We start from the raw sequence: 27,183 nt of genomic DNA on the forward strand, positions 1-27,183 counted from the left end.
TGCAATTTCCAAATCCTTAAAACGTCAAGTGTAATGTTTCTGCACTCTTTCTCAGGAGAGTGACATAGAAAGAGAATCAGAGGTTGACTATGGCATGAACTCTGACAGTGCTGCCAGCGATTATGGAGTAGAGAAGAAAAAGAAGAAGAAACACAAGGACAAAAAAGAGAAGAAAACCAAGAAAAAGAAGAAGGACGACGAGGACAGCACGCACGAAGAGACCACAAAGGTACAGTAAGGCTGTTCTTCACAGATCTCAGTTGTTTTCAGTGTAAAAATGACCTATTTATTTCCTAAGGTTTAGCCCAAAACTTTCTTTATTTGTTTTTGTGCTGTTCAATATAATGTGCTATCACTTGTGTTTTCCATGATAAAAGAGCAAAACAACTGAGAATAAAACACTTACAGACCTCAACACTTGGTACATAACATATTGGAAATGCAACTATTAACAATCATTTTTAATAAAAAAATACATACTGACATCGTAGGATATGTAACTCAATACTGTATGACTGAAAATAAACATCTACAATATACAGTATTGTTTATACAGTTTATATGTACAGTATTATTATGTGTACAGAGAGAGCTTAAATTTCTTCGTATGGTGACAATAAAACTATTCTATTCTATTCAAAATGCAACCTTCAAACTGTCAAACAACACAATGAGTTTATTCATAGCAAGAGGCAAAGTGTTAGCAGGTAAACGAGTCACACACACATTTACAAACATATGCATACGCATCATCAGATGTTCCATATTTACTTGCACCCAGAACTTGTTCATAAGCAATGTCAAGTAAAAAAAGACATGGTCTTTCTAGCTGCTGTATGTGAAAATATTGTCTGTCTGTTTGCTGCGCTGCGCACATAATTACTGATCCAGTAATTTAATTTACAGCCCAGATGTGTCCAGATGTTTATTAGCCATCTATATTGTGACAGCTGTGTGATGAATTCTCCCTTACAGCCAATAGAGCTGAAGACATCGGCCCAACTGGCTAAAGAATGGGGTCTAGAAAATGTTGATCACACATTCACAGAGGAGGATTACAAAACACTAACCAACTACAAAGCCTTCAGCCAGTTCATGAGGTATACTGAGATACTAAGTTTTATTATTCTCTAAATTAAATGAACTTTTTCTATATAGTTTCTACAAACTGCTTCACATGTGGCATTAGGGAGGTGATTGTAGTTTTGTCCCGTTTTGTAGATAAGCTGTGAATTAGTTACAAACTTGAATTGCATTAGATGACCATGTTACTGTATTTGTTAATATTTATTAACTTATACATTCACAGGCCGATGATTGCTAAGAAGAACCCTAAAATTCCCATGTCTAAGATGATGACCATTCTGGGGGCCAAATGGCGGGAGTTTAGTTCTAATAACCCATTTAAAGGTTCGGCAGCAGCCTCCGCTGCCGCCGCTGCTGCCGCTGCCGCCGCCGTTGCCGAGCAGGTCTCCGCAGCAACAGCATCCCCCGAACCTCCTCCTCAGCCACCACCACTTCGCAAGGCCAAGACCAAAGAGGGGAAAGGTGAGGGTCAGGCTGTGTGGGCAGCTGTGATAGTTTACTATCAAAAAATTGCAATAATGACATGTATTCTGTTAGGTGTAATGTTTTCTAGGAGTTCCCATTTCTTTCCCATGTCTCCCATGTATGTTAAGTAAAGTTGCTTTGCAGGAACACAAAATTATGAAACACATTTGAGTTGAATTTCATGACAGTTTTTGTACAGATTCATCGCTTTCTAATGACATGGTAGATGACAAAGTATTGGTCATTTAGTGTCAATTCAATATAAAAAAATGTGTAAAAATTATGTTTATCAACGGTATCATGTTCTTGGTATTAAAACACAAAAAAGAGGAAAGCGCTCCCTGCTCTTCATTTATTTACTGTGTTTCTGTTTGTAATCTTTCCTCATTCATTTTGATAGGCCCTGGCTACAAAAAACGCAATAAGAGTCCTCGTGTCTCCGACAAGAAGAAGCCCAAACCTAAGAAAATGGCTCCTCTCCGCATCAAATTGGGCGCATTGGGCAACAAGAGGAAGAAGAGCAGCTCGGTGAGATGAAGCATTTGTGTGTAATGCACGCATGCGAAAATGCGTGTGAGGTTTAGTGGCTGTGTTTCATTGTGCTTGGTTGTAAACGCAGAGCGAGGAGGTGGACGATGACGATTCTGAACAAGAGAACTCCAGCGTTCACAGTTCCTCAGTGCGCTCTGACAGCTCGGGACGGGTGAAGAAGAACAAGAGAGGTCGTCCGGCCAAGAAAAAGAAGAAAGGTGAGAGCCTTCTTTCTTCTCATCGTATTGGATCTGTGTCTACAAGAACTGTATCGGAACTCACTCTCTGTCTCTCTATGTCAGTGCTAGGAGATGAGGATGCTGATGGCTATGAGACGGACCATCAGGACTACTGCGAGGTATGTCAGCAGGGAGGGGAGATCATTCTGTGTGACACTTGTCCTCGAGCGTACCACCTGGTTTGCCTGGAGCCTGAGCTGGAAAAGGCCCCCGAGGGCAAGTGGAGCTGCCCCCACTGTGTGAGTCTTTCCATGCCTACTATGTTTCAGAAAAACAGATTGATTTTAAAATGAAGGGCTAAATTAAACACGATGTGTTCTGATTGTGATTGAACGGGATGTTCTTCAGGAGAAAGAAGGGATCCAGTGGGAGGCAAAGGAGGAAGACTTTGAGGACTTTGAGGAAGAATGTGATTATGTCAGAGATGTGGAGGTGGGGCTGGGTGGAGAAGAAGAGGAGGATGATCACATAGAGTTCTGTCGCGTGTGTAAAGATGGAGGAGAGCTCCTGTGCTGTGACTCCTGCCCTTCGTCCTATCACATTCACTGCCTGAACCCGCCGCTGCCGGAAATCCCTAACGGAGAGTGGTTGTGTCCCCGCTGCAATGTGAGAAACAGACCTGGTTTCATATGTTACTGTGCAAATATGTGAAATTCAATTTAATAATTGGTTTTATCTCTGTTGTTTGTATATCAGTGTCCAACAATCAAAGGACGAGTGCAAAAAATTCTGCACTGGCGATGGGGCGAACCCCCACCTCCAGTTCCTGTCCCACCACCCCCAGACGCACCACCCGATGCCCCGCCCCCTCCACCTATGAAGGGCCGTCCAGAGAGAGAGTTTTTCGTAAAGCTAACAGGACAGTCGTACTGGCACTGTACCTGGATAACAGAGCTACAGGTGAGACAGACGTGACATACAAGATGACATACAAGAAGATGTTGCCGGAGACTAATCATTGTTCTGTATCTCAGCTCGAGATCTTTCACTCTGTGATGTTCCGGAACTATCAGAGGAAAACAGACATGGATGAGCCGCCCAGTCTAGACTATGGCTCTGGAGGAGAGGAGGATTCTGGAAAGAGTGAGAAGCGAAGGGCCAAAGACCCTCAATATGCCATCCTGGAAGATAAATATTATCGCTATGGTATCAAGCCTGAATGGATGATAGTGCACAGAATAATCAATCACAGGTGTATTTGTGTTCTGTCTGTTAATGAAGCATATTATACGTTTCCCTTTCAGCATATTAAAGTGTGTGTCTGTTTGTATGTGTACGCAGCGTGGATAAGAAGGGGAACTACCACTATCTAGTTAAATGGAGAGATCTGACCTATGACCAGTGCACTTGGGAGATAGACGATCTGGGTATCCCTGAATTTGGTGGACACAAAGCTGCTTACTGGAGACACAGGTGCTGTCATACATACACTTTGTACATCAGCTGTCACAAGGCTTTGTTTCCTCAGAGAAATCCATTTTAAAATACTTGCAAAAAATGAAAGCTATGTAAATTAAAGTAAAACATCTTATATGTACATTTTGTGTCGCTTATGAGGTGTAAGCAACAGTTTATGCAACGACCCTGTGCTTCACTCTCTATGAACTATAGGATTTTTTTATGCAACTTTTCTATGAAACCTAAGATGTGTAATGTTCGAGACTGGTCTGCGCTGTACTTTTAAGGTAATACTTACCAGGGCAGTGCTGAGGTCGTGAGATCAAGCCTCACCTGCAGCATAGCTTTATGATAATGAAAAACCTTCTTGTCAGTTAATCTATAGAGATTTTATTCAGTTGTAATAAGACTTATGATAATGAGACTTCAAGCCTCCCTCTGGACATTGTCTTAAAATAGCGAAATAACGCACCCCTATGTCAAAATGTAACTGTAAGCTTCAATACAGAATTTGCGATTCTTATTGAACCTACAAGACATGTAATCTTCAGCACACGCAACTGCTTCAGTGGCACAACCGGTCAGCGCGCGGTACTTACAAGGCAGTACGTAGCAGGGCAACGCCGAGGGTGTGAGTTTGAGCCTCACCTTGAGCAAATGTTTATGATAATGGAGAACTTTATACACTATGAAACGTTCATCTAGTAAAATTCAATCCAGCAATAATGACACTTCAAGCTTCCCTTTGCACATAGAGATAGCGAAAAGCACACCACTGTGTTAAAATGTAACATACTAACCTTTGTAAACATTTATAGACTATAAGAATAATCTTTGTGCCATTAACCCGGGTCAGTCATCTCATTGCAGCCTTATTAAACACGAAGGATCAGGACAGGTAAACTGTCCATCTCACAGTAAAATGAAAATGTATGATGCTGCAAATCCCTTTAAAACATCAGAAAATCAATATTAATAGTACAAATAATACACAGAAAAGTATATCTGTATGTATGTGCAACGATAACATGCATAATAGTGCTAATGTAATGTCTTAACATAATAGTGCTTTGACAAAATAGGGGTTGTTTCTATTCAAATAGCTCTGTTTACACATTAGTATAAGGGGTCCCTGCTCCATGCAGCTTTGATCTAAGGGGTCCTTAACCCAAAAAACGTTGAAGACCCCTGGTCTAGAGATAGCGAAAAATGTCCCACTGTCGCAATTTAACATAGTAAGCTTAAATTCATTTAGACCGAACTTTATCTGAATGAATTAACAGAGCCGTTTCATGTCGATACTTGAATCACTTACCTAATCACGGTTTATCTAGGTTTATATAGGATACAGAAAGAAATTAGTAATAAGTAATTGAATACTTTTTGAAGAGAGTAATTTTTGTACAGTAATCTAATTACACTATTGAATATGTAATAAGTAACTAGTATTCATTACTTTTTATAGTAACTTGCCCAACATTGCTTATAAGGCAGTACGATGCATGGGAATGCTGATGTTGTAAGTTTGAGCATCAGCTGGAACAAACGTTTACGATAATGAGAAATGTTGTACCAAGTCATTTGTTCTAGTAATATTCAATCCAGCGATAATGAGACTTATGATAATGAGACTTTGTGCATCTTCAAGGCACAAGACAGTTCCAGTGGCGCAATCGGTCAACGCTCGGAACTTGTAAGACAGTGCATAATAGGCAATGCCTAGGTTGTAAGTTCGAGCTTCACCTTGAGCAAAATGTATAGTATTGAATCGGGGAATGAATCAGACAGTTCATCACGATGCAATATCGATTTTCTCTGCCAGAGATGCAATATTTGCCGATACAAATGCAACCAAAATATATAAGATGAACCCTTTTAACAAACTAAAAATTAAACCATATCAAAAGATGATTTAGTTTGATTAAATTCAGTGAAGGTATGGGAAGAGGGGTTCTGATGGTGTTTTCATTGAGTGTGTATTTTTTGTAAGGCAGTACATAGCAGGGCAATGCTGAGGTTGTGAGTTTGAGCCTCCCCTGGGGTGCTGTATCAAGACGATAAGAGGGAAATGTATTATTTAATGTAGAATGGCCATGCTCCAACAAAAGTGAATCTTAAGCGAAATGCTGAAAGCAATAAAATTAAAACACAATCTTATTTACTCATTTATTTTTTTACTAATAGGAGCTTTAATGTGCACAAATCTTTGTTTAGTAGATCAATGCAATTACTTGTTTCCAAAATACATGTCAACCACGTATTACGCCATGCATTAGTTATTACATAGAAATCTAATAATAATATGTATTTAAAGGTATCAGTTTTTGTTTTAAAAATAGAAAAAGGGGGGGAAAAAACGTATAATCTGATTTGTGCATCGAAATGTTTATACAAACTTTTTGTCCTCCCAGGGAGGAAGTGATGAAGGAGGACCCAGAAAAACCGAGGAAGATGAGGAGGAGAGAGGAGAATGATGAAGCTCCAGGCTCACCAGTTAATGATGTGAGGGTTCAATTTTCCTATCTTTCATTCTGTGTGTTCATGGCCTACATTAGGTTTCTCAAACTGTCAAAGTGCTTAGGTGACATGTAGGTACTTCTCTTTCTTCCTCTCTTCCTCCAGCCCACTATTAAATATGAGGAGCAGCCAGACTTTGTGACAGAAACAGGAGGAACGCTGCACCTTTATCAGCTGGAGGGTCTGAACTGGCTACGGTTCTCCTGGGCTCAAGGCACAGACACCATCCTGGCTGATGAGATGGGTTTGGGCAAGACCATCCAGACCATCGTCTTTCTCTATTCACTGTTTAAAGAGGTCAGTATTTGAGTGTGTTGCCCAGATCTGTTCTTTACATCACTTAGCACTAGTCACTTTGAAAAAAAGTGCATGTTATATTACTAATAAACTGTTAGATAAACATTTAAATGTGTAAGCAATAAGCATATGTTGAAAATGTCCTCGTCAGGGTCACACCAAAGGGCCGTTCCTGGTGAGCGCACCGCTCTCCACAATCATTAACTGGGAGAGGGAGTTTGAGATGTGGGCTCCTGACTTCTACGTGGTGACCTACACTGGAGACAAAGACAGTCGAGCCATCATCCGTGAGAACGAGTTCAGCTTTGATGACACTGCAGTGAAGGGAGGAAAGAAGGCCTTCAAATTACGGGTGAGGACCAGAGAAACTATGGATTGGAGGGAATAAATGGTGATTGGAGAGGTGAAAGAAAATACATTAAGGCGCAAAACACCTTGGAAGGAGAGAGAGACTCATAGTAGAGAGAAGAAGGAAACAACCTTTTCACTGGGGCTTTGGTTTTGAGTTTATGACTTTTACTATAACCATTCTTTTTATTAATTCTTTTTACTTTTTACTATACCCATTTATTTCTGTCCATCCATCTTTATATGTGTCCAGAGGGAAGCTCCCATTAAGTTCCATGTGTTGCTGACATCATATGAGCTGGTAACCATAGACCAGAATGTTCTCAAGTCCATCGACTGGGCCTGTCTGGTGGTGGATGAAGCTCATCGCCTCAAAAACAACCAGTCCAAGGTAAGATATAAGTTTATCTGTTATAAGTGTTTACTGTCTTTATAGTGATACTCATGAATTACTCAACCTCAAGTAGTTGCAAAACTATATAAATTGCTTTGTACTGATGAACACAAAGGAAGATATTTAGAAGAATGTTAGCAAGCTGAATTTTTAACTCTTTTGTTCGTGTTTTCTAAGATTGAAAACGTTTTTCCATCACTAAATGTTTTTAATACTGCAGAATAACCAAAATCGTTGTGGTGTGTTAGTTTTTCAGGAGGCTAAATGATTACAAGATTGACCATAAACTGCTGCTGACAGGAACTCCACTGCAGAACAACCTGGAGGAGCTTTTCCACCTGCTTAACTTCCTCACGCCCAACCGATTCAAGTACGACCATATGCACAGCCATACGCCTAAACACGCAGCTGACGGATACACAAATGAATGCACAAATACTAACAGTTATTCTCATTAATGTGTGTCTGTGGTCAGTAATCTCGAGGGTTTTCTAGAGGAGTTTGCTGACATCTCTAAAGAGGACCAGATTAAGAAACTGCACGACCTGCTTGGACCACACATGCTGCGGAGACTCAAAGCCGACGTGTTTAAGAACATGCCGGCCAAAACTGAGCTGATCGTGCGAGTTGAGCTAAGCCCCATGCAAAAGTGAGAGCCACTACATATACATCACTCCCACAGTTGCTTCGTCTACAATTTTGTATTTATTTTTGCAAATCGTCGCTTGTTCGTCGCCAAATTCGCTGTTTTTCAGGAAATGGAAAAAAACGCTGTATTTTTCAAATGATTACTACTGTGCTGTCAAAGTTGACAAGCACTTTTACTGGTTAGATATTTGCAGAACCCACCAACAAATAGAAAGGGCAACTAATAAAAATGATTTATGGCAAAAAATAAAAGTCATGAAACATGGAGATACAAGGTTTTAGAATCAATAATATATAAGAACGGTTCTCAGTTGGTTTTGCTTTGCTGCCTAGAAATGTACATTTTGGATCCAGGCGACCGAGCTCAGCAACAGAATTTTTTATTGTACAGAAGAACAAATATTGCATAACGTACGGTAAATTGTACCGAAATGTCTATAAAATCACAAGTAATAATCTACACTATACACTCTATACATGACAAAGTAAAAAACATGAGTTGAAAAGAAATTATGCTGTTTAGTTTTAAGAATAAGCAGAAAATCTATCCATGTTAGTACCTACCAAATAAGGCTTCAACTTGACAGGTGTATTTGTATCAAATGTTTAAAATGAGCACATCTGCAACCAAGAGGCTGAGAATACTGTGATATATAGCAGGAAAATGTTTGTTTTGGAAAACAAGATGAGAAACTTGAGTCTTTGTGCTCTTAAACAGAAAATACTACAAATTTATCCTGACACGCAACTTTGAGGCGCTAAACTCAAAGGGAGGAGGGAACCAGGTGTCTCTGCTCAACATAATGATGGACCTGAAGAAGTGCTGCAACCACCCCTACCTCTTCCCAGTCGCTTCTGCCGTAAGAACAGTTGACTTAAAGGAACGGTTCCCCAAAATAAAAATTCGGTCATAAATTACTCACCCTTGAGTTGTTCCAAATCTGTATAAAGGTCTTTGTTCTGATGAACACCCAGGAAGATATTTGGAAGAATGCTTGTAAACAAACAGTTCTTGGCCACTATTGACTACCATGGTAGGAAAAAGGCCCTTGTAATTTTGTACAGTTCATTGTAATTTTGCTACTATGGTAGTCAATGGTGGCCAAGAGCTTTTTGGTTGCAAATATTCTTCCAAATAACTGTTTCTGTGCTCATCAGAACAAACATATATATACAGATTTGGAACATTTTGAGGGTGAGTAAAGGATGACAAAATTGTATTTTTGGGTGAACTGTCCCTTTTACATGAATCTATCTTATGAAGTGGTAAATAGTGCCATCTCCTGGTCATGTGAATAGTTTGTTGTATAGATGTCAGGAAACTCTTGTAACAAGTTTGGGGTGCAAGACTCATGATGAGACAGTCTCAGTCTCTTCTCTTTCTTTAGTAGCCTAAACTGCTTGCTTATAGAACTCTAGATTATTATTGTTATTATAGTTTTATTAAACCTATGTGTTATGTTACAGTCCATAGTAAAATTGCAGACATCAACTGACATTTGTGTTTATGCACCAATTTTAATTTGACACTTGGCGAGTGTTGGACCCTTTGTGTATGAGGGGTTTGTTTGTCTAAATGTGTGTTACAGGAAGCTCCTAAGACACAGAGCGGAGCTTATGAAGGGGTCGGTCTCACAAAGTCTTCTGGGAAACTCACGCTGCTGCAGAAAATGCTCAGAAAACTGAAAGAACAGGGTCACCGAGTGCTTGTGTTCTCTCAGGTACGCACACACGCAAATATACACGTGTTTACCCTCATACAAAAATTCCCGTTGCACTGTGTGTACCCACAGTTTACTTACCTAATAAAGTCATGGGTAGTATTAGGGAACTACATGATATAAGTTTAGGGGTATGTTCAGGGTTAGCACCCAGTCATTACCCTGTTATTATATGTACTGTAATAAGTACACAGTATGTACATGGGAAACAGGACTGTAAAATAATTCTTCACAAACTTACAAACTTACTTTTCAGCCCACGACCCTCAAAATAACAGTGCCAGTGACTCGAGAACCCCACTATCCTCGGATGTGGTTAAAGTATACAAACGTTCTTCTCAACTGCGCACATGCACTTATTAGGTCTATCCAAACACACGCATATTGACAACACAAAGGAACACAGTCGAATATAATATTATTTTATAGTCATTTGCTCATTACTTTACTTGTTTTTATACCTGAACTATTACTACAGATGGTCCAATTTCATCAAATTGATTTGAGTGCTGATCGATGTCCTTTCTATGTTTTTGTACCTGAGGTCGATGGACCTTCTGACTGCGGCACTTCTCCGAGACTGATGGCTTATAATTTGCATGGTTTTATTTTTACTTAACTAATATTTTTATATTTTGTTACACGTATTTCTAATAATAACAAATTCTGTCTTCATTTACTCACCATTAAGTTCAAACCTGTATAAATTGAATTGTTCTGTTGAACCCAAAAGAATAAAGAATGTAGGAAACTGGTTCTGGGGCACCATTGACTACCATAGTAGCTTCTTTTCCTACTTAAAGTTGGCAATAGTGCCCCATTGATTACAATAATTCTTCCAAATATATTTTTTTCTGTTCAGCAGAACATCTATACAGGTTTAAAAGAATTTAAGGGTAAGTAAATTATAAAAGAGTTCTCATTTTTGGGTGAACTGTTTCTTTAAATGCATGGCCTGATTTGATCAGATGTGGTAGATGGCCTGAACGTGATGGGTTATTAGATTGTATTTACACACACATTGTTTTCTCAGATGACCAAGATGCTGGATTTGCTGGAGGATTTCCTGGATTATGAGGGTTATAAATATGAGCGGATTGATGGAGGCGTTACTGGAGCTCTGCGACAGGAAGCCATAGACAGATTCAATGGTAAAAGCATGCTTACCGCTTATAAAAGCCCAAAAGACATTGTTTTTAATTCAGCTCTACTGCCCTTCAATAAGAAGTGAAAAATAATTGATAATTTGGCATTTTGTAGTGTTTAGTTTTTCTCAGATCTTGGGTGCTTCAGTAGAAACAAGGAAATTTAAACTTAGCAAATTTAACATGAGAATATTGTCATTTGTTACACCTACTAAATAAAGTTTTTGACAAAAATGTTAATGTTTATCTTTGTCTCACAGCTCCGGGGGCGTGTCAGTTTTGTTTTCTTCTCTCAACGCGAGCAGGTGGTCTGGGCATCAACTTAGCAACTGCAGACACAGTTATCATCTTTGACTCTGACTGGAATCCTCACAATGACATTCAGGTGTCAAAACCACACAACACATTTCCCCCCAGTGGACAGTTTGAGAATCGACTTGAAATTGTGAAACTCTTGAATCATTTTTCTCACTTAGGCCTTCAGTCGGGCTCATCGCATAGGTCAGGCCAATAAGGTGATGATCTACCGCTTTGTGACCCGAGCTTCGGTTGAGGAAAGAATCACTCAAGTGGCAAAGAGAAAGATGATGCTCACGCACTTGGTAGTGCGGCCCGGTCTGGGTTCGAAAGCTGGATCCATGTCCAAACAAGAGCTGGATGACATTCTCAAGTTTGGCACCGAGGAGCTTTTCAAAGATGAGATTGAAGGTGGAATTGATCAATTGACTTCTAGAAATAAATCAATTAGTTTTAGTTATTCATTCAAGCAGTGTTTCTTTAAATAACGATATTATTTTTCAACATTTGCACATGTCACAACACATGGTACCTACATAAGGTTTTCCATTTGTTGGTTTTGTTCAGCAGGGGACAATAAGGATGAAGACATCAGTGTAATTCACTATGACAACGCTGCCATCGAGCGCCTGTTGGACCGCAGCCAGGATGCCACGGATGACACTGACATGCAGAACATGAACGAGTATCTAAGCTCCTTCAAAGTGGCTCAGTACAACGTCAGAGAAGACGACAAGGTAGGAGATAGAGATTCAAGTCTTGAGTGTCAAAAAGAGGGCTGGCAAATGAATTTGATAGATAACCAAAACAGCACTAAACGGTAAATAAGACTTAAAGCATGTTTGCATTTTTATGAAGCATTCTATCTCTGTCTTTTGTCAGACTCCCTGTGCATATAAATATCCCACCAGATTATTATAAATAATAACAAAAGTGTTTACTAACATTTTCTACTGACACACTACTGCAAAATGTATAAATATCTGTCTCAAAAACAATTTTAATGTGAAGTACTAGTGTCTAATAATTTTCTGTACGTAAAGGGTATAGAGCCGTAAAGTAGCTAATGGTTGTGGAAAGCAAAGCTCAAAAATAAGCAAATAAGAGCACAGGTTGAGATGGTAACTCTATCTTTTTTTTAAACTCTAAAGGAGACAATGTCAGATTGCTGGTGTGTTTTTCGATATGAAATCTGAGAAAAAGTCTTTGGTGACTAAGAGAGTCAGGATATGATCTCATTTGTCATTTTTATGGCTGCGTCTAGATTGAAGAGATCGAGAGAGAGATCATTAAGCAAGAGGAGAATGTGGATCCAGATTACTGGGAGAAGCTCTTGAGGCATCACTACGAACAGCAGCAGGAAGATCTGGCTCGAAATCTTGGCAAAGGAAAGAGAGTCCGCAAGCAGGTTAACTACAATGACGCAGCCCAGGAGGACCAAGGTACCGTGCCACACATCTCACAGAATCCCCTAGCCTTCATTATTAATAAAGTTTATAAAAAAACTACATCATTTAGCCAAAATGTTTTTATTTAAACTTTGAACTGGACTAAAGTCCACATGAACTGTACCCTAGACTGGCAAAAGTGCCATGTAAAAGAACAAAGATGCCCCAGATATTGTTAATGTAGGGGCATAGTGTTTTATGTGTTGTATATTTCACAATAGTCTATATAGACAACTCTAGATATCTTTATATACTATATTTTTCATGCTAGTATAATTGTCAACCACACAATGGATCTGTTTGTGCAGATTCTAAAACATACAGTGGACTTCAGGTCCAAAAATGTCTTCTTTTGTACTTTTAGTTCTTTTGTATTATTTTATCATTTATTATCTAATAATCATATTAGTGGAAGCATAAAATCAGACCCTTCTACAAAGATGTTAATATTTTAGCACGCGGGACCTAACATTGTGTACAATATAATCTTTTCTCATAATGTTTTTTATCAAAAAATCTGAAACTTTCCCAGGTTAAAACCCGACATCAAATCCCAGACTAGAAATGTGAATCCAAACACAATTAGGTTTTCCACACAATGTGAAGTGCCCTTTACTCTGGTGTTTTATTCTAATAAATCCATTTTGTACTCGGCACGATATTTTCTCATCTGAAACTCCAAAATTACATGTTGTGGACATTTCACTCGAATGCTGTTTTACTTTTGTTAGAGAGGGAAATAAAGACTGTTCTGTATCACTGCTGTTCTGGCCAAGTTCAGCGGCCACAAGGATTCAGCACTCAAAACAGCTACATCCACAACACCCAGGGGATGCCGAAGTGTGCCACCTTTTCATTTCTGCGACAAAACTAGAAAGGAAAAACTAAATGCCAGGGTTAAATATGAAGGAAGGTTTTCGTTGAAAATGAACAATATAGAATCTTTGGTTTTAAGATGGCATTTATGACTGCATAATTACAGTGATAATAATGATAAACTGTACACACACATACCAAGCAGCCTGCCTGCAGGGTCATAATGATGTGGTTTACCTTCTGCACAACATATCATACATGCACAGAAAATCCACTAAATGACTTGGTTTACATTTTTTAAGCAGCCCTATGTTTTGGTGTGGAGCTAAATCATTTTTTTGTGACAGCATAGCTGAACGAAATGTATATGGTTAGAAATGCGGAGATATAGAACAGATCCAAATATGAAGCAGTCACAAGAGCAGTCTCCTCTTTAATTGCTTGAAAAAGTTGGCCAAACTTATACAAGAGTTGAGTATGACCAAAATCTTATACCAAAATGAAACAGAAAATCACATTATTTGATTTTTATTTATTGTACTGCTGTGTTGACAGTTGCAACCATCTCTACAGGAAAAACTGTACTGTGGTTCGTGTTTGTCTGAGGGAAGTGACATTGTTTGTAGCGTCCCTGTGGCTCAGTGGTTAGAGCATGGCACAAGCAACGCCAAGGTCATCGGTTTGACCCCAGGGGATTTTACATAGTCAGAAATAAATGTATAATACAATGCAACGTTAGTCGCTTTTGGAGAAAAGCGTCTGCCAAATACATAAATGTAAGTGTAAATACAAATGTTGTTTCAGAGTGGCATGCTGACATTTCAGATAACCAATCAGAATACTCTGTTGGCTCGGAGGAGGAAGACGAGGACTTTGATGAGAGACCTGAGGGTGAGGACAAACTTGCAATGCATCATTTACATATTCTTCTTAATACTATTTTTAGCACGCAACACATTCAATATCATTCATGACATGGACATGGATGATATCTCAAACCATGTGGCGTGTTGAGAAGAGATGTGTTGTTATTTTTCTGTGTGACGTTATTTATACGACTTCCACGGGCAGTCAATAAAAATTTGTCAAAACGCGTCCCTTACACAAGCACTTAGAATTGATAGGGATGAGACAAATTTATAAGAGCGGGACCGGCCTCAAAATACCCAACTAAATCCACCCAGAATAACCAATCAAAATGAAAAGAAATACTTTTGTAACAACTAAATCTCACCCATAAAACACAGGGTTTGACAGTTTTTGATGGCATTATTTATATAGGACATTACTTGACGTATTTATGACCCTTGTTTTCCCACAGGGATGTTATGTGGTTTTGTCAGGTTTTGCTATTCATCCGTAGACACGCTCACAGTGTCTGTTGTGCAGCTGTTCAGGATAATGCATCCTTCCTGTGTTGTAACCCTGTTTCCTGATGCTGGCTCAGTGAGATGGACATGTCTACTGATCTCTTGGCTGACTCTTCTCTCTCCTCTGCAGGTCGCAGACAGTCTCGCAGGCAGCTCAGGAACGAGAAGGATAAACCGCTACCTCCCCTGTTGGCCAGGGTGGGTGGCAACATCGAGGTATCGCATGTTCAATTATACATTTTTCATTTGTTTTGGCATGCTGCACATTTAATAAATGCAAGTTTCATTAAATAGATGTTTGTAGATTCGCCTGTTTTTACAGTATGTCCGTGGTCACAGTTTAATGTGATTAATAGCGTATTTTCCGAGCATTTGTTTATCTGAAAGTTTTCAGGGCCAGTAAATACAGCGTCTCTGGATGTGAGCCTCTCATAATAAAACTGACTGACATACAGCTGGAGATAACCTTGATGCATTTTTCCAGCTTTGACAATTGCCCAACTAACGTTCCATGATGTCAATAAAACGATGCCTGTTTTTCGTACAAATTCTGATTAGATTTAAAGGATCAAAATGTCGCCCTGTGCTCACTTGTGTGTTTGTTTGCCAGGTGTTGGGCTTTAATACCCGTCAGAGGAAGGCCTTCCTGAATGCTGTGATGAGGTGGGGGATGCCAGCTCAAGATGCCTTCTCCTGCCAGTGGCTCGTGCGAGACCTCCGCGGCAAGAGCGAGAAAGAATTCAGGTACAAAAATCATCACCCATAGACACGTGTTTAAATGGCAACCGATATAGAAACATAAAGAGACTGTTGTTTTCTTTGCTCTCTTTCGCAGGGCGTATGTGTCGCTCTTCATGAGGCACCTCTGTGAACCGGTGTCTGACGGTTCGGAAACATTTGCTGACGGCATTCCACGGGAGGGGCTTTGCAGGCAGCCCGTCCTCACGCGTATAGGGGTCATGTCTCTGGTTAAGAAGAAGGTCAGTGTGAATCTTCTGAAGCTCAGGGCACTAACTGGGTCTTTCATTTAAATAATGGGCAAAAAGCAAAAATGTTTCGAGAACGTTTTATAAATTTTACTCTCAAGATTGAAGCTGTAAAGCATTACATTTGCCTTTGCATAATTTGAAACCTAAAATTGCAAGGGTACGTTGCATAACATACAAAGACTTTATCATAACTTACCAGGGATACTTTGACCAACGCACAAGCACAAGACAATAGACATGAGGGCATTAAATAGGGAGACTAACAAAGGAGATAACAGTGGGCAAGTGTGGGTAATGAGACACAGGTGGAAAGCTAGACTAGGAACGAGAGGGATGGGGCCAAAGCCGAGACTGGAGAGAACACATATTATGTCCTTATCGACAATAACATGTTTCACTCTCACTGAAGTACTAAAGATATTACACACTCCGGTTCAGTCGGTGGCGGTATGCACCTGAATAAGTTGGTTGAACTTCTTAAAGAAGAAGAAGAAGAACATGTTTCTCTCCACACAAAACACGTGGCTCTGTCACGATTCTGCCACTAGACTAGAAGATCAAGACAAGAGAGGGCAGAATCATGACACAATTCTATTTATTGTAGCATAAAAACAATAACACATAAACCTGAATTGTCAAAACATTTGATAATATCATGACTACCAATTTTAGGTGAACCGTCCCTTTAAAATTTGAGCAGAGACCATACAAAGCTTGCAACTATTTGCAAAGATTTTATTTTAAAAGTCAGCATTTTGTTGTTTTCCTCAGTGAATACTGTCGGATGTTCAACATTTCTGTCGTTAAACACTAAACAGTTATAGTTATAGTTAGTCATTTACAGTATGTCGAGTGTTGCACAGCACGATCGGGTATCATGCTATGTCATGCATTCTGATTTCTTTACACTGTTAAACATGCTGGTGTCTCATTGCATGCTTAACATGGTCAACTTGTTTCCGTACTTGATACACTCCCCAGCACTTCAACTTAAGTTATACGTCTTTGTTTTGTTGGCAATCGGCGTGTACCTGCATAATGTACAAAACACGAAGGGATTAATGTGATGAGGTGTTGCTTCCTCGTGCCGGAGTTCCATTCCACTCTCCCCACTAGTCCCACCTCTAGCAGCTCGTGCTTTTCCGGAAATAATCGTACAGCTGTATCTCTCTTTTATAAATTTGATCAAACGAAATACTCTTCGAAGATACGATGTATGCAATACTACTGTAAAGGAGCCTCTGTAGCCAGTAACTCCCGCCTCCTTTCATTTGATTGGCCACCTCACTTTGAAATAGCAATGTTGGTTTAATCATCATTTTCCTGAATATTTCACAAAAAAGCTGTACTTCCATGTGTCATTGAAGCCCTAAGCGACCGCTAAGTTCGCTTTTAGGGAGGGCTAGGTCTGGTTCTCGCATAGCATCCGACATTCTGCACAGTCACGTTTCATAATAAAATGTATATTTATACGATATCATATCGCTGCTGTCCCTCTGAAACCTTGTATCTGCATATTTTTTGTGATTGTGCCATAAATCATTATTTGTCCCTTTCACTAGTCTCAGATTAATTTATGTTAGAGTCATCTTGCACTGACATATCTTAAAACGTATCAGTGCGATTGTTTTGTTTCAAGATGTAAACCAGTTATAAAGTATTGTTTTACTCAAATATCCTAATTTAAAGTGACAAAAAAAAATGAAAATTCTGTCATCATTTACTCACCCTCTTGTCTTTTCAAATCTGTATGTCTTTCTTTCACAGAACACAAAATAATATATTTTGAAGAATGTTGTTTACGGTAACCCATTCACTTCATTGGTTTTGTGTCCATACAATAGAAGCTAATGTGGGCCCAGTGCAGAACTAACTTTCTCCAAAATATCTTCTTTTGTGTTCTGTGGAAGAAAGAAAGTCATACAGATTTGAAATGACAAGAGGGTGAGTAAATGTTTCTCAAATAATGAATTTTCATTTCACTTTAACAAAGGCCTAGTCCTGTCTAAAGATAATCCTTCCCCTGAAAACCGCCTTAATGTTTGTCACTGGGTTTTACAAATATCTAACCAATAAAACATTTTAAGAAACTCATACATTTTGACACATTATTTCATCATTTTAAAAGCGCCATGTTTTTTCCTTTTTTTGGACATCCAAAGTTTCGGAAGAACAGCAACGCTTTGTTGGATTTGGCAGCTCGGTATAAAACTTACAAAAAAGGCCATAATACGCCTAAATACAATACACACTATTCAAAGACAGATGCCACTGAACATTTCCCACATTGCTTTTGAGTATTTACTCTTGGTGGACTGCACAGGAAGATGTTTGGCCACTTATGCATGTCCTGTTGTGTCCAGGTACAAGAGTTTGAACACATTAACGGGAAATGGAGCATGCCTGAACTAAAGCCAGAGGTTACTGTGGACTCCAAGAAATCTTCAAGAGCCTCTTCACCTGTCATAAAAACAGACTCTCCCACACCTGAACCAAGCTGTAACAACACACCCTGCACTTCCAAACCAGGTACACACTCACTCACACACGCTTGTTAACAGAGAAGTCATACACAGGGATTTCACCTGCTTTGACCTGCTTCCACAGCCACTCCCTCTCCATCTGACAAGAGCGGCAAAGAGGGCGAGAAAGATGATGGTGAGTCCCAGTCAGAAGCAGAGAAAGAGAGAGAGAAAGAGGGAGAGAGTGCAGAAAGCACAGAACATGGAGAGGTAAGCGTGTGTGTGGCAGGGATTATATTCATTAAGAGATATGGAGATCACAAAGTTTGCAAGGGAAGCCTGCATACACGTTTGTTTATACACAATTTGTCTCTGCCTCCTTTTAGAACACCCTGAAAGAAGGAGAGAAGATTCCTGCAGCCAATGAAAAATCCCAAACATTCGAAAGTCCAATGGCAGCCACTGACGACTCCAAAACGAAAGACAACTCCGACCTCCCTCCATGTTCTCCAAAAGAAAAGAGCAAGAAAGACAAACGAGAGGAGGAGAGCTCTGAGAAGGAGACCTCCCTTGAGAAACCAAAGGGAGGTTCCTCGTCTGATTTCCCATCCGTTAAAGATGAGAATAGAGGTACAGTAGCTGCAAATACTTAAATCTGTTTGGTTGTCATGCCTGTCAGCTAATTGTTCAGTATTATTACAGAGGCAGTGAGAGGAGAGAAGGGAGAGAAAACCGGTGAAGAGAGGGACAAGAGAGATGAGACACCTCCCACAGCAACAACAGAAAAGAAAGGGAGATCGGATAGTCAATCTTCTGATGTCAAAAAAGGTGAATGACAGGATGCTATCATACAGTAGCCTGTATCCTTGTTGTTATTTGATATATTTCATCTTTTAATGGATGTCAGTAATAAAGTGATGGGGTTAATACACTTCAATGTCACAGATTAGTTTAGCTTAGTTTAGTTTATGGTCCTTTATTAAAATACAACGAAAATACAGTGCAACTCCCCCTTTAAAAAACACATAATATAAACATTACAAAAACATTACTTAAACCAAGAGTAACAATATACGTATAAACATCAAAACAGTTATTTAGCGTTCTTATGGCACATGGAAAGAAACTGTCTCTGAATCTAGAAGTTCGAGTCTTAATCGATCTGAAGCGCCTACCTGAGGGCAACAGATCAAATATGTAATGGGCTGGATGGGACGAATCTGACATAATGGACCTGGTCCTCTTGAGGCACTGAGAGCTGGAGATCTCATCCAGGGAGGGCAGAGTACAGCCAATAATCCTTTGAATTTATGACCCCTGCAATAACTTCTTGACTCCTGCTGAACTCCCAGCATACCACACCGTGATAGAATAAGTGAGCACACTCAGGATAGTGGACTGATAAAAGCACACCAGCAACCTTTGTTCCAACCCACTAATTCTTAGTACTCTCAAAAAGTGAAGACGCTGCCGAGCCTTCTTTATCAGGGCTAGGATGCTGCTGGTCCAGGAAAGAGTCTCTGACATATATACTCCAAGGAACTTGCCATTTATTAATTAAGACGCCATTAATAGTCTCTCGTCACATCTATCTCTTTATTTTCTTAAAACAACAGAAAGCTAATGAGTAGAAATCCAGGATATATCGGCCAATAATCGGTATTGGTCGGTAAAAGCTATTTTCCACACATCAGCAGACGAATAACAGCCGATGATCAGGGCCGATATATCCTTCCAATCATAAGAGGACAGGAAAATGCAACAAATTTGTGCTCTGTATATGGAAAATGTAAATTAAGTCAATATTAATAGCATCTCTACACTAATGAGTATTCATTTATAATATTGTATCATACTACTAGAAACACAGTTGGATGTCATTGAAGATAAATCTTAACTTTTATGTGGAATGTTAGGGAAAACATTCAAATCAATGTAACAATGTTTTTTTTTCCATCGGGACACAGAAGAGGTGAAAAATGAAAAAGATGCTGAAAGAGCAAAAGAGGTTAGAGGTCAAAAGGAGGAGGGACCCAAAGGGAATGGCAGATCCACAGAGCGTCCACGGTTCATGTTCAACATCGCAGATGGAGGCTTCACAGGTAGTTACCACTTCATCATTTAATGCATTTAATGCGGTATGCGTTAATATTGTTTTTCCTATCTCAACCTAATATGCAAAGACACATACGTAAGCTGTATGTTGGTTCATTACATCAAATTTTGTAGACATTATGGCGCTTTCTAAACATTTCTGTACATTCGGTCACTCGGTTTTTAAGCCAATCGCCTGTCTTTGTTCTGCAAGTTGAGTTCAGTTAAAGTCAGTTTATTTACCATATTTGCAACAATTCCAGCAGCTATTTCATTCATAGCAAGACCACAGTCCTATCTACTTAAATCGGGCAAGACAGATATTTCTATAATTGCGGGCAAAGATTGCATTTAAATTGCACATTTATAGGATAATTCTGACCAATAATTAATCCTGACATGAACTTGGCTCTTTTTCTACTGGAAGACGGGACTTTCTGCGCTAGCATTGAATTTCTTCCCCATTCAGAGTAATGGCAGTGCCACATCTTGTTACATATCTATTACCCTTGGTTCGATCACTGAGCACACAGCATCTTAGGGTCCAATGCATTATTTCTTGGAGGAACTATTGACATAAATGCAATATTATATTCATAACTGTCTTCAGAGGTGTATAGAGACCTTAAATAATGAGGCGTTATGCTTTTATCACCGTAGAATGAGCTTTTCTATCTACATACAGCGCGGGTCCCCTTGCATGGAATTCAGCATGTTCTGTCTACCTCTAAACGGAGAGCGCATTTCATAAATATGTTACCTCCTTTCGCAAAGAAGAGAAAAAGGGAACATTTAATTCTGTATCAGCCATCGTATTCCTTCAGAAGGGAGAGGTGGAGTGAGCCGTTGGTTACAATTCGCAACCTCAACGCTAGATGCCGCTAAATTTCATACACTGGACCTTTAAGAATGCAGTTTTGATATTCATAGTGCTGGCTTAGTAATATCTCTTGCATAGATTTCTATCGCTTCCAATCTGCTCAGAGTTTCATGAGTTCCTGCATTTTTGACCTTCATCTGTGTTTAACTTTGTGCGTCAACAGAGAAAACATTCTGCGCAAGGTATTGACAAGCACAGTAATATCCGCTAGATATATGCTCACTCGTGTATAGTGAACGATGTAGGCCACAGTTACAATGAAGGTGAAATGGAAATGTGTGTTTGCAAGACAAGATGACGGTCATATTTGTTAAGAGATAGTTGACCTAAAAATAAAAAATATTTCAGTGTTTACTCATCCTCAAGTCATTTCCACATCTGTATGGCTTTATGTCGTCTGCACAACACAAAATAATATATTTTAAGAGTGCTGGTATAAATCAAACGACTTTCACAAAATATCTTCTTTTTTGTTTCTATCAAGCAGTTTTACCAAGAATGGCATAGAGTGATTTGATCTGTCAGTGGTTTACAAAGACTAGTTTCCACTCAGTCATCATTGATTATTTCCTAATATGACTTTTCTTGTAATGAGAAAACCCATGATTTCATGCACTTCTGTTTATATTGATAAACCGCGTTAATGTAAGTGTACACTTGCGTGTTTACATTTTGCATGCAAATACTCTGCATATGTATACACACATTCTGATAGAGGAATGCTATGAATAATCATCATGCGGTGAGGGTGAATAACATAATGGGAGTGTAGGGGGAAGGAGTAGCTGTTCAGATTCTGGGAAAATCATTTTAAAGATGAGTAAGATGACCAATGTGAAATGATATTTTCTCTACTGTAATTTAGGAGCTGTCTCTCATAAAACATTTATTTGTACACATTTTGAACTAGACCACTAGATGTTTAAAGTCCAAATCCTGTCAGTTAGCCAAAATATAAAGGTTTTGTCAGCTAAATGCATTTCACCACTTAACGTTAGTACCCTTGTGGCTATAAATAGTTTTTCTTCCAAGTGGACGATCACTTTATATAGTTTATTTACAACTTTGAAAAAGTTGCCAGAAATAGAGATGTTTATACATAGTGTTTCTTTATAAACATTCATCAGCGTTGATAAAACATTTCAAGAAAACACTAAGCACACAGCCTGTGCTCTGAACAAATACTTTGGTTAATAGCTAGATAAGCAGATTGATATGTTTGTCAGAGGGTTGTTTCTTACTCAATTCTAAGTATGAACGCATTATAAAGTTTTCCAACTGATTTGTGGCCGGCTTTTCTGTCCAGAGCTGCACACTCTTTGGCAGAACGAAGAGCGGGCGGCCATATCATCAGGCAAGATCAACGAGATCTGGCACCGGCGACATGATTTCTGGCTGCTGGCAGGCATTGTGTGGTATCCTTGGAGATGGGCTGCTGTCACCGTAGCAACAATCCAGTCCTATAAATGTATATTTATATTGCGTTTGCTAAATGGCCGAGAGGGTTTCTGTGTGTACAATCTGAACACAGTATGCCTCTCTGGATCCATAATGTTTAGAGTTCATAGCCAAGAAGAACAAAGTAATAAAAAGAGAAGACAAACACTATTAATGTATTCATGTTACTTGAAGGAGTTTTTCAACAATGAAATTCTGTTAATTCAGATAAAGATCTTTAGTCCTAGTCGCTGTTTGATGGGTTCGAACTTTAATCCTTGACCTGTTGTAGCCATGGTTACGCACGCTGGCAGGATATTCAGAATGACCCGCAGTTTGCCATCATAAATGAACCTTTCAAGACTCAAGCCAACAAAGGAAACTTCTTAGAGATGAAGAATAAATTCCTTGCAAGGAGGTTTAAGGTGAGTTGTACGTAAATAATTTTCATTCGTTTAATTTAATTTCCTCAAAGTTGATTTTGTTTTCCTTGTGGCTTTTGTTGCTATTATCACATTATGGTAGGTTGCTGTTTGAACACGGTTTCTTTGTGCTGTCATTTGTTGTCATAATTATATTTGTGTCTTGTTTTGACACGTTTGTTACTTTACCTTTGTGCTGCTGTTCGTACGACTCCGCCACAAACACAAAACCTGAATATGCTGACATGCATTCTTGCGAAACAGCCCTCACTCTCATTGTTTTTCCTGTTTCCTTTCATCACATGTTTCATATCCTTTTCTCTACATCCTCCTTTGTTTTTTCTCAGCCTCTTTCTCCTTTTCTCTTATATAATTCAGAATGCATTCCCTATCAAAAGCTACTCTCGATGCTGCGTTTCAAACGCTATGGGAGAACATTCTTTGTTCGACGTGTGTCAAACACGCCGAGAATTGGCTTTAAATAACCTCGGCAGGTGACGTGGCCAATTACCCCCTCACCTGCAGGTTATAAAATACATGTGACACGGACGCGTCTTCAGGTTTCTTTGTCTTCAAGGACCGCTTTGTGTTTGCATGTGTGTATCTTTTGTTGTAAGAAGGGAAAAAAGGAAAATAAGAGAAAGTCTCTAAGAAAGTCGATATATAGATATATATAAAGTGACTAAGTGCTATCGTTACCTGGCCCTATATATATTTATATAATAAGATTTAAAAAGTATAAGATATAAAGAGTACAGTATATCTCATAATCATGTCTGATTCAGAGCAGAGATGTGTGCCTACGTGTGGAAGGCTCCTTTCCCGATCTGGATAAGCATGAGTTTTGCTTTGAGAGTTTGAGGGTCGAGGGAGAGTGCAATGCTTGTGAGGCTTTGGATATTAGTCCAAAGTCCTTCGTGCTTAAACGGGATCTAGCTGCCTGAGTCTCCGGAGGATCGCTTCACGATGTAGCGAAAGCATGATCAATGGCTGCTTTGGTCTCCAAGAGTATTCCTGATTATTCTAAGTGCTAGGGCTCCCTCCACTAGAAGGAGCTACACCCTTAGATGGAGCGTTTTTGACAGATGATGCATGGCACACCATGCAGACCCAATTCACTGCCAGATTGTTTCAGTGTTGGAGTTTCTGCAAGAGAAACTGTCCTCGGGCACAAGCCCTGGTACTATCAGGGTTTATGTGACCGCCATTTTTCTGCCTGCCATGCCCTAAGAAAATCAGAGATTTGCATGTGCTCTCAACCTGGCCATCGTGTTTAATCTTTGCCCCTAGGATGGTAAAAGCTATTCGGCATCTTCACCCGAGTAATCTGCCGTATATCGGAGCAGCTTTTCACATTTTATGGGAGCCGCAACCAGGGGGCGGCTGCAACCAAGCAAACAATGTTGCATTGGATGAAGGATGCTTTTGCTCTGGCCTATGAGGCGCACGGTTGAGCTTCACCTCTAGGAGTCAGAGCTCATTCAACAAGGGGGGTTTCATCTTCTACTACCCTAGCTAGAGGTGTCCCCTTGCAGCAAGTGTGTGATTCGGCGGGCTGGTCCTCTCCGCACACATTTGTCAGAGTTAATAGTCTGGATGTCCATGCTACTCCAGGCTCACACGTCCTGGAGTCTACATCCCAGTGTCAAGTCTGAGGCCTCCTCTCGGCTTGTGCACACACACCACACAACTTTAGGGGGTCCAGACACCTCCAGTGCGGCACGATGGTATTCATGTTCCCATAGCGTTTGAAACGCAGCATTGAGATTAGCTTTTGATAGGGAACATCTCGGGTTACTTGGCTATAACCCTGTTCCCTGAAAAAGCGGGAACGAGATGCTGTGCTTCAATGCCGCACTGGAGGCATGCCGGATGTCCTTTCAGACAAAGTTGGAACCTGAAGACGTGTCCCGTGTATTTAAAACCTGCAGGTGCGGGGGTAATTAGCCATGTCACCTGCCGAGGTTATTTAAAGCCAATTCTTGCCGTGTTTGACACATCTGCTTCACAACGGTCGAACAAAGAATGTTCTCCCGTAGCGTTTGAAACGCAGCATCTCGTTCCCGCTTTTTCAGGGAACACGGTTACAGCCAAGTCACCCGAGACGAACTCATGTGAAACCTTTTTAGACGAACTCATGTGAAACCTTTTTTAATTGGAATCTGGTGCTTTCTCATGCTCATAAATCACGGGAGCACTATATCGTGAATTTCTGTCAATTCCTTTAAAACATTTCTCAATTTCCTTTTTTGTGGCCTGTTTTCCTTTCCTTTTTGAGCTCTGTCTTCTCAATCTTCGTTTCTTTTTTGTGCTTTTAGCCTCTTCACTCTGTTGCTCGCTATGTTCTTTCCTTTCCTTTTTTTTCCTCACCATTTTTTATACCAAGTTGATTATATTTAAAGCCACACTTTACAAAATTGTGGATTTACAATTGGATTTACTGTATATATTGAATTTAGATCATATGTGTTGAAAAAGTTAAAAGGTCAGGCCATGCACACACTGATACATATTAATATGATCTCTCTCTCTTTCAGTTGCTGGAGCAGGCCCTGGTGATAGAGGAGCAATTACGTCGGGCTGCGTACCTCAACATGACCCAGGACCCCACTCACCCGGCCATGGCCCTGAACGCTCGTTTCTCCGAGGTGGAATGTCTGGCCGAGTCCCACCAGCACCTCAGCAAGGAGTCGCTTGCTGGAAACAAACCTGCCAATGCTGTCTTGCATAAGGGTAAGAGAGTTTGTGTGCATGTGCATGGAACTTGTGTCATAAATATCTATACATGAGAAATGATGTATCAAAGGGAATATTATTGTGTGTGACTGAGGCATGGTTTGTTGCCGTCTTAAGCATTTGATAAAGAGCTTCTAGATCCAGTGGGACCAGTGTTCCTGCCAGCTCCTCTGTGTTTCAAAAGCACTGTCAGTATGTCTTGGAATTTGCAAAATCAAGCATGTTGTTTTTTTTAAACCATTTTACTTGGCTTAGTGCTCTTACTGTTACCTGCCATTCTAAGAGAAATGGATAATAATTTACTTCGGTTAGTTTGCAAGACTGTAAATAGATTCTCAAGAGCTGATCTCAAGAGTTTTGGAACTCTGTAACAACACAGTATGTCAGATCGACTTTACCTCGAGGTTAAGAAGCTTAAACTGCTATAAGATTATATAAAAAACAGGTAAGTGTTTTTGAAAGTATAATATCTATTTATTTAAGGCGCAATGCTGTTGGTAAAGAATACAGTAGATGCTTCCTGCTCTGTTGTCAAGTTGTCAAATTCACCTTAAAGGTCCAATGTGTAATATTTTGGAGGAACTATTGATAGAAATGCTATATAATATAAATAACAATTTCTTCAGAGGTGTAAAAAGACCTTGCATAATGAAGCGTTATGTTTTTATTACCTTAGAATTAGTTATTTCTATCTATACACTGCGGGTCCGCTTGCATAGAATTCGCCATGTTGTATCTGAGAAGCGAAAACGTGACGACATCTTCCTTCCGTGTCAACCACTGTGGTGCCACTGTTCTAAAAACACCATTTTACAAAGCTAGATTGACAAAGCAGACCCAAATGTACAATAATAAGTGCTTACCTTTGCCATACACTCACATTATGATGGACATTTTTGTAGTTCTTAACCAGCTAGAGGAGCTACTGAGTGATATGAAGGCGGATGTAATGCGGCTTCCAGCTACACTCTCTAGAGTCCCACCAATCACAGCCCGACTGCAGATGTCAGAGAGAAGCATCCTCAGCAGACTGGCCAACAAGGGCAACGAGACACATACGCCTCCGGTAAATACAGAACAGCTGTTTGGTACAAAGGCACACAGACACTCAATATTTTACTGCTAGTATCAGATGAAAAACCTATGTAAAATGCATGTCAGTCATATACAGTCAGTAAACCAATAAAGTATAGAAATGTGAAGTATTTTCCTAATCTGAGGTTGGCACTCATAATTGGAATGCCATTGGGAGGTATACTGCTAATGTACACAGTTAGAAGTAGCTTTCTACGTTTCGAAATACAGTGGTGCATAATCACATCCACCTTCACACCAATACACCCAAAGAGGCATTTTTTGCAGTGATTTGATAATTATAAATGTGTAAGATCCTCCATCACCCTCGTGAGCTGATTTTTAACAAGATTCCTGTTTTACACAAAC

The 27,183-nt window shown here is 39.7% G+C and overlaps 1 protein-coding gene across 10 annotated transcripts in view; it reads left to right on the forward strand.

Annotated features, from left to right (window-relative positions):
- The window catches only part of chd3 (chromodomain helicase DNA binding protein 3), a 41,482-nt gene that overhangs the window by 3,726 nt on the left and 10,573 nt on the right, over nt 1-27,183 (forward strand). For 2 of the 10 annotated variants that reach the window (XM_079477092.1, XM_079477088.1), the window contains exons 3-38: nt 56-229; nt 976-1,100; nt 1,310-1,548; nt 1,952-2,079; nt 2,171-2,300; nt 2,385-2,560; nt 2,670-2,927; nt 3,018-3,221; nt 3,296-3,513; nt 3,603-3,734; nt 6,131-6,221; nt 6,342-6,533; nt 6,685-6,885; nt 7,135-7,272; nt 7,524-7,645; nt 7,751-7,924; nt 8,642-8,783; nt 9,513-9,644; nt 10,678-10,795; nt 11,050-11,174; nt 11,266-11,497; nt 11,657-11,823; nt 12,351-12,528; nt 14,155-14,241; nt 14,851-14,936; nt 15,331-15,464; nt 15,556-15,700; nt 18,073-18,238; nt 18,317-18,441; nt 18,558-18,801; nt 18,874-18,999; nt 20,139-20,273; nt 22,452-22,560; nt 22,875-23,007; nt 25,542-25,737; nt 26,643-26,806. In XM_079477092.1, coding sequence (XP_079333218.1) covers nt 56-229; nt 976-1,100; nt 1,310-1,548; nt 1,952-2,079; nt 2,171-2,300; nt 2,385-2,560; nt 2,670-2,927; nt 3,018-3,221; nt 3,296-3,513; nt 3,603-3,734; nt 6,131-6,221; nt 6,342-6,533; nt 6,685-6,885; nt 7,135-7,272; nt 7,524-7,645; nt 7,751-7,924; nt 8,642-8,783; nt 9,513-9,644; nt 10,678-10,795; nt 11,050-11,174; nt 11,266-11,497; nt 11,657-11,823; nt 12,351-12,528; nt 14,155-14,241; nt 14,851-14,936; nt 15,331-15,464; nt 15,556-15,700; nt 18,073-18,238; nt 18,317-18,441; nt 18,558-18,801; nt 18,874-18,999; nt 20,139-20,273; nt 22,452-22,560; nt 22,875-23,007; nt 25,542-25,737; nt 26,643-26,806 — 5,646 coding nt within the window. Of the gene's footprint in view, nt 1-55; nt 230-975; nt 1,101-1,309; nt 1,549-1,951; nt 2,080-2,170; nt 2,561-2,669; nt 2,928-3,017; nt 3,222-3,295; nt 3,514-3,602; nt 3,735-6,130; nt 6,222-6,341; nt 6,534-6,684; nt 6,886-7,134; nt 7,273-7,523; nt 7,646-7,750; nt 7,925-8,641; nt 8,784-9,512; nt 9,645-10,677; nt 10,796-11,049; nt 11,175-11,265; nt 11,498-11,653; nt 11,824-12,350; nt 12,529-14,154; nt 14,242-14,850; nt 14,937-15,330; nt 15,465-15,555; nt 15,701-18,072; nt 18,239-18,316; nt 18,442-18,557; nt 18,802-18,873; nt 19,000-20,138; nt 20,274-22,451; nt 22,561-22,874; nt 23,008-25,541; nt 25,738-26,642; nt 26,807-27,183 lie in introns of all 10 variants that reach the window. The other 8 variants (XM_079477087.1, XM_079477084.1, XM_079477089.1 and 5 more) reach the window with 4 other exon arrangements.

This window comes from Barbatula barbatula (assembly GCF_947034865.1).
Source record: "Barbatula barbatula genome assembly, chromosome: 1".
Taxonomy (NCBI): Eukaryota; Metazoa; Chordata; class Actinopteri; order Cypriniformes; family Nemacheilidae; genus Barbatula; species Barbatula barbatula.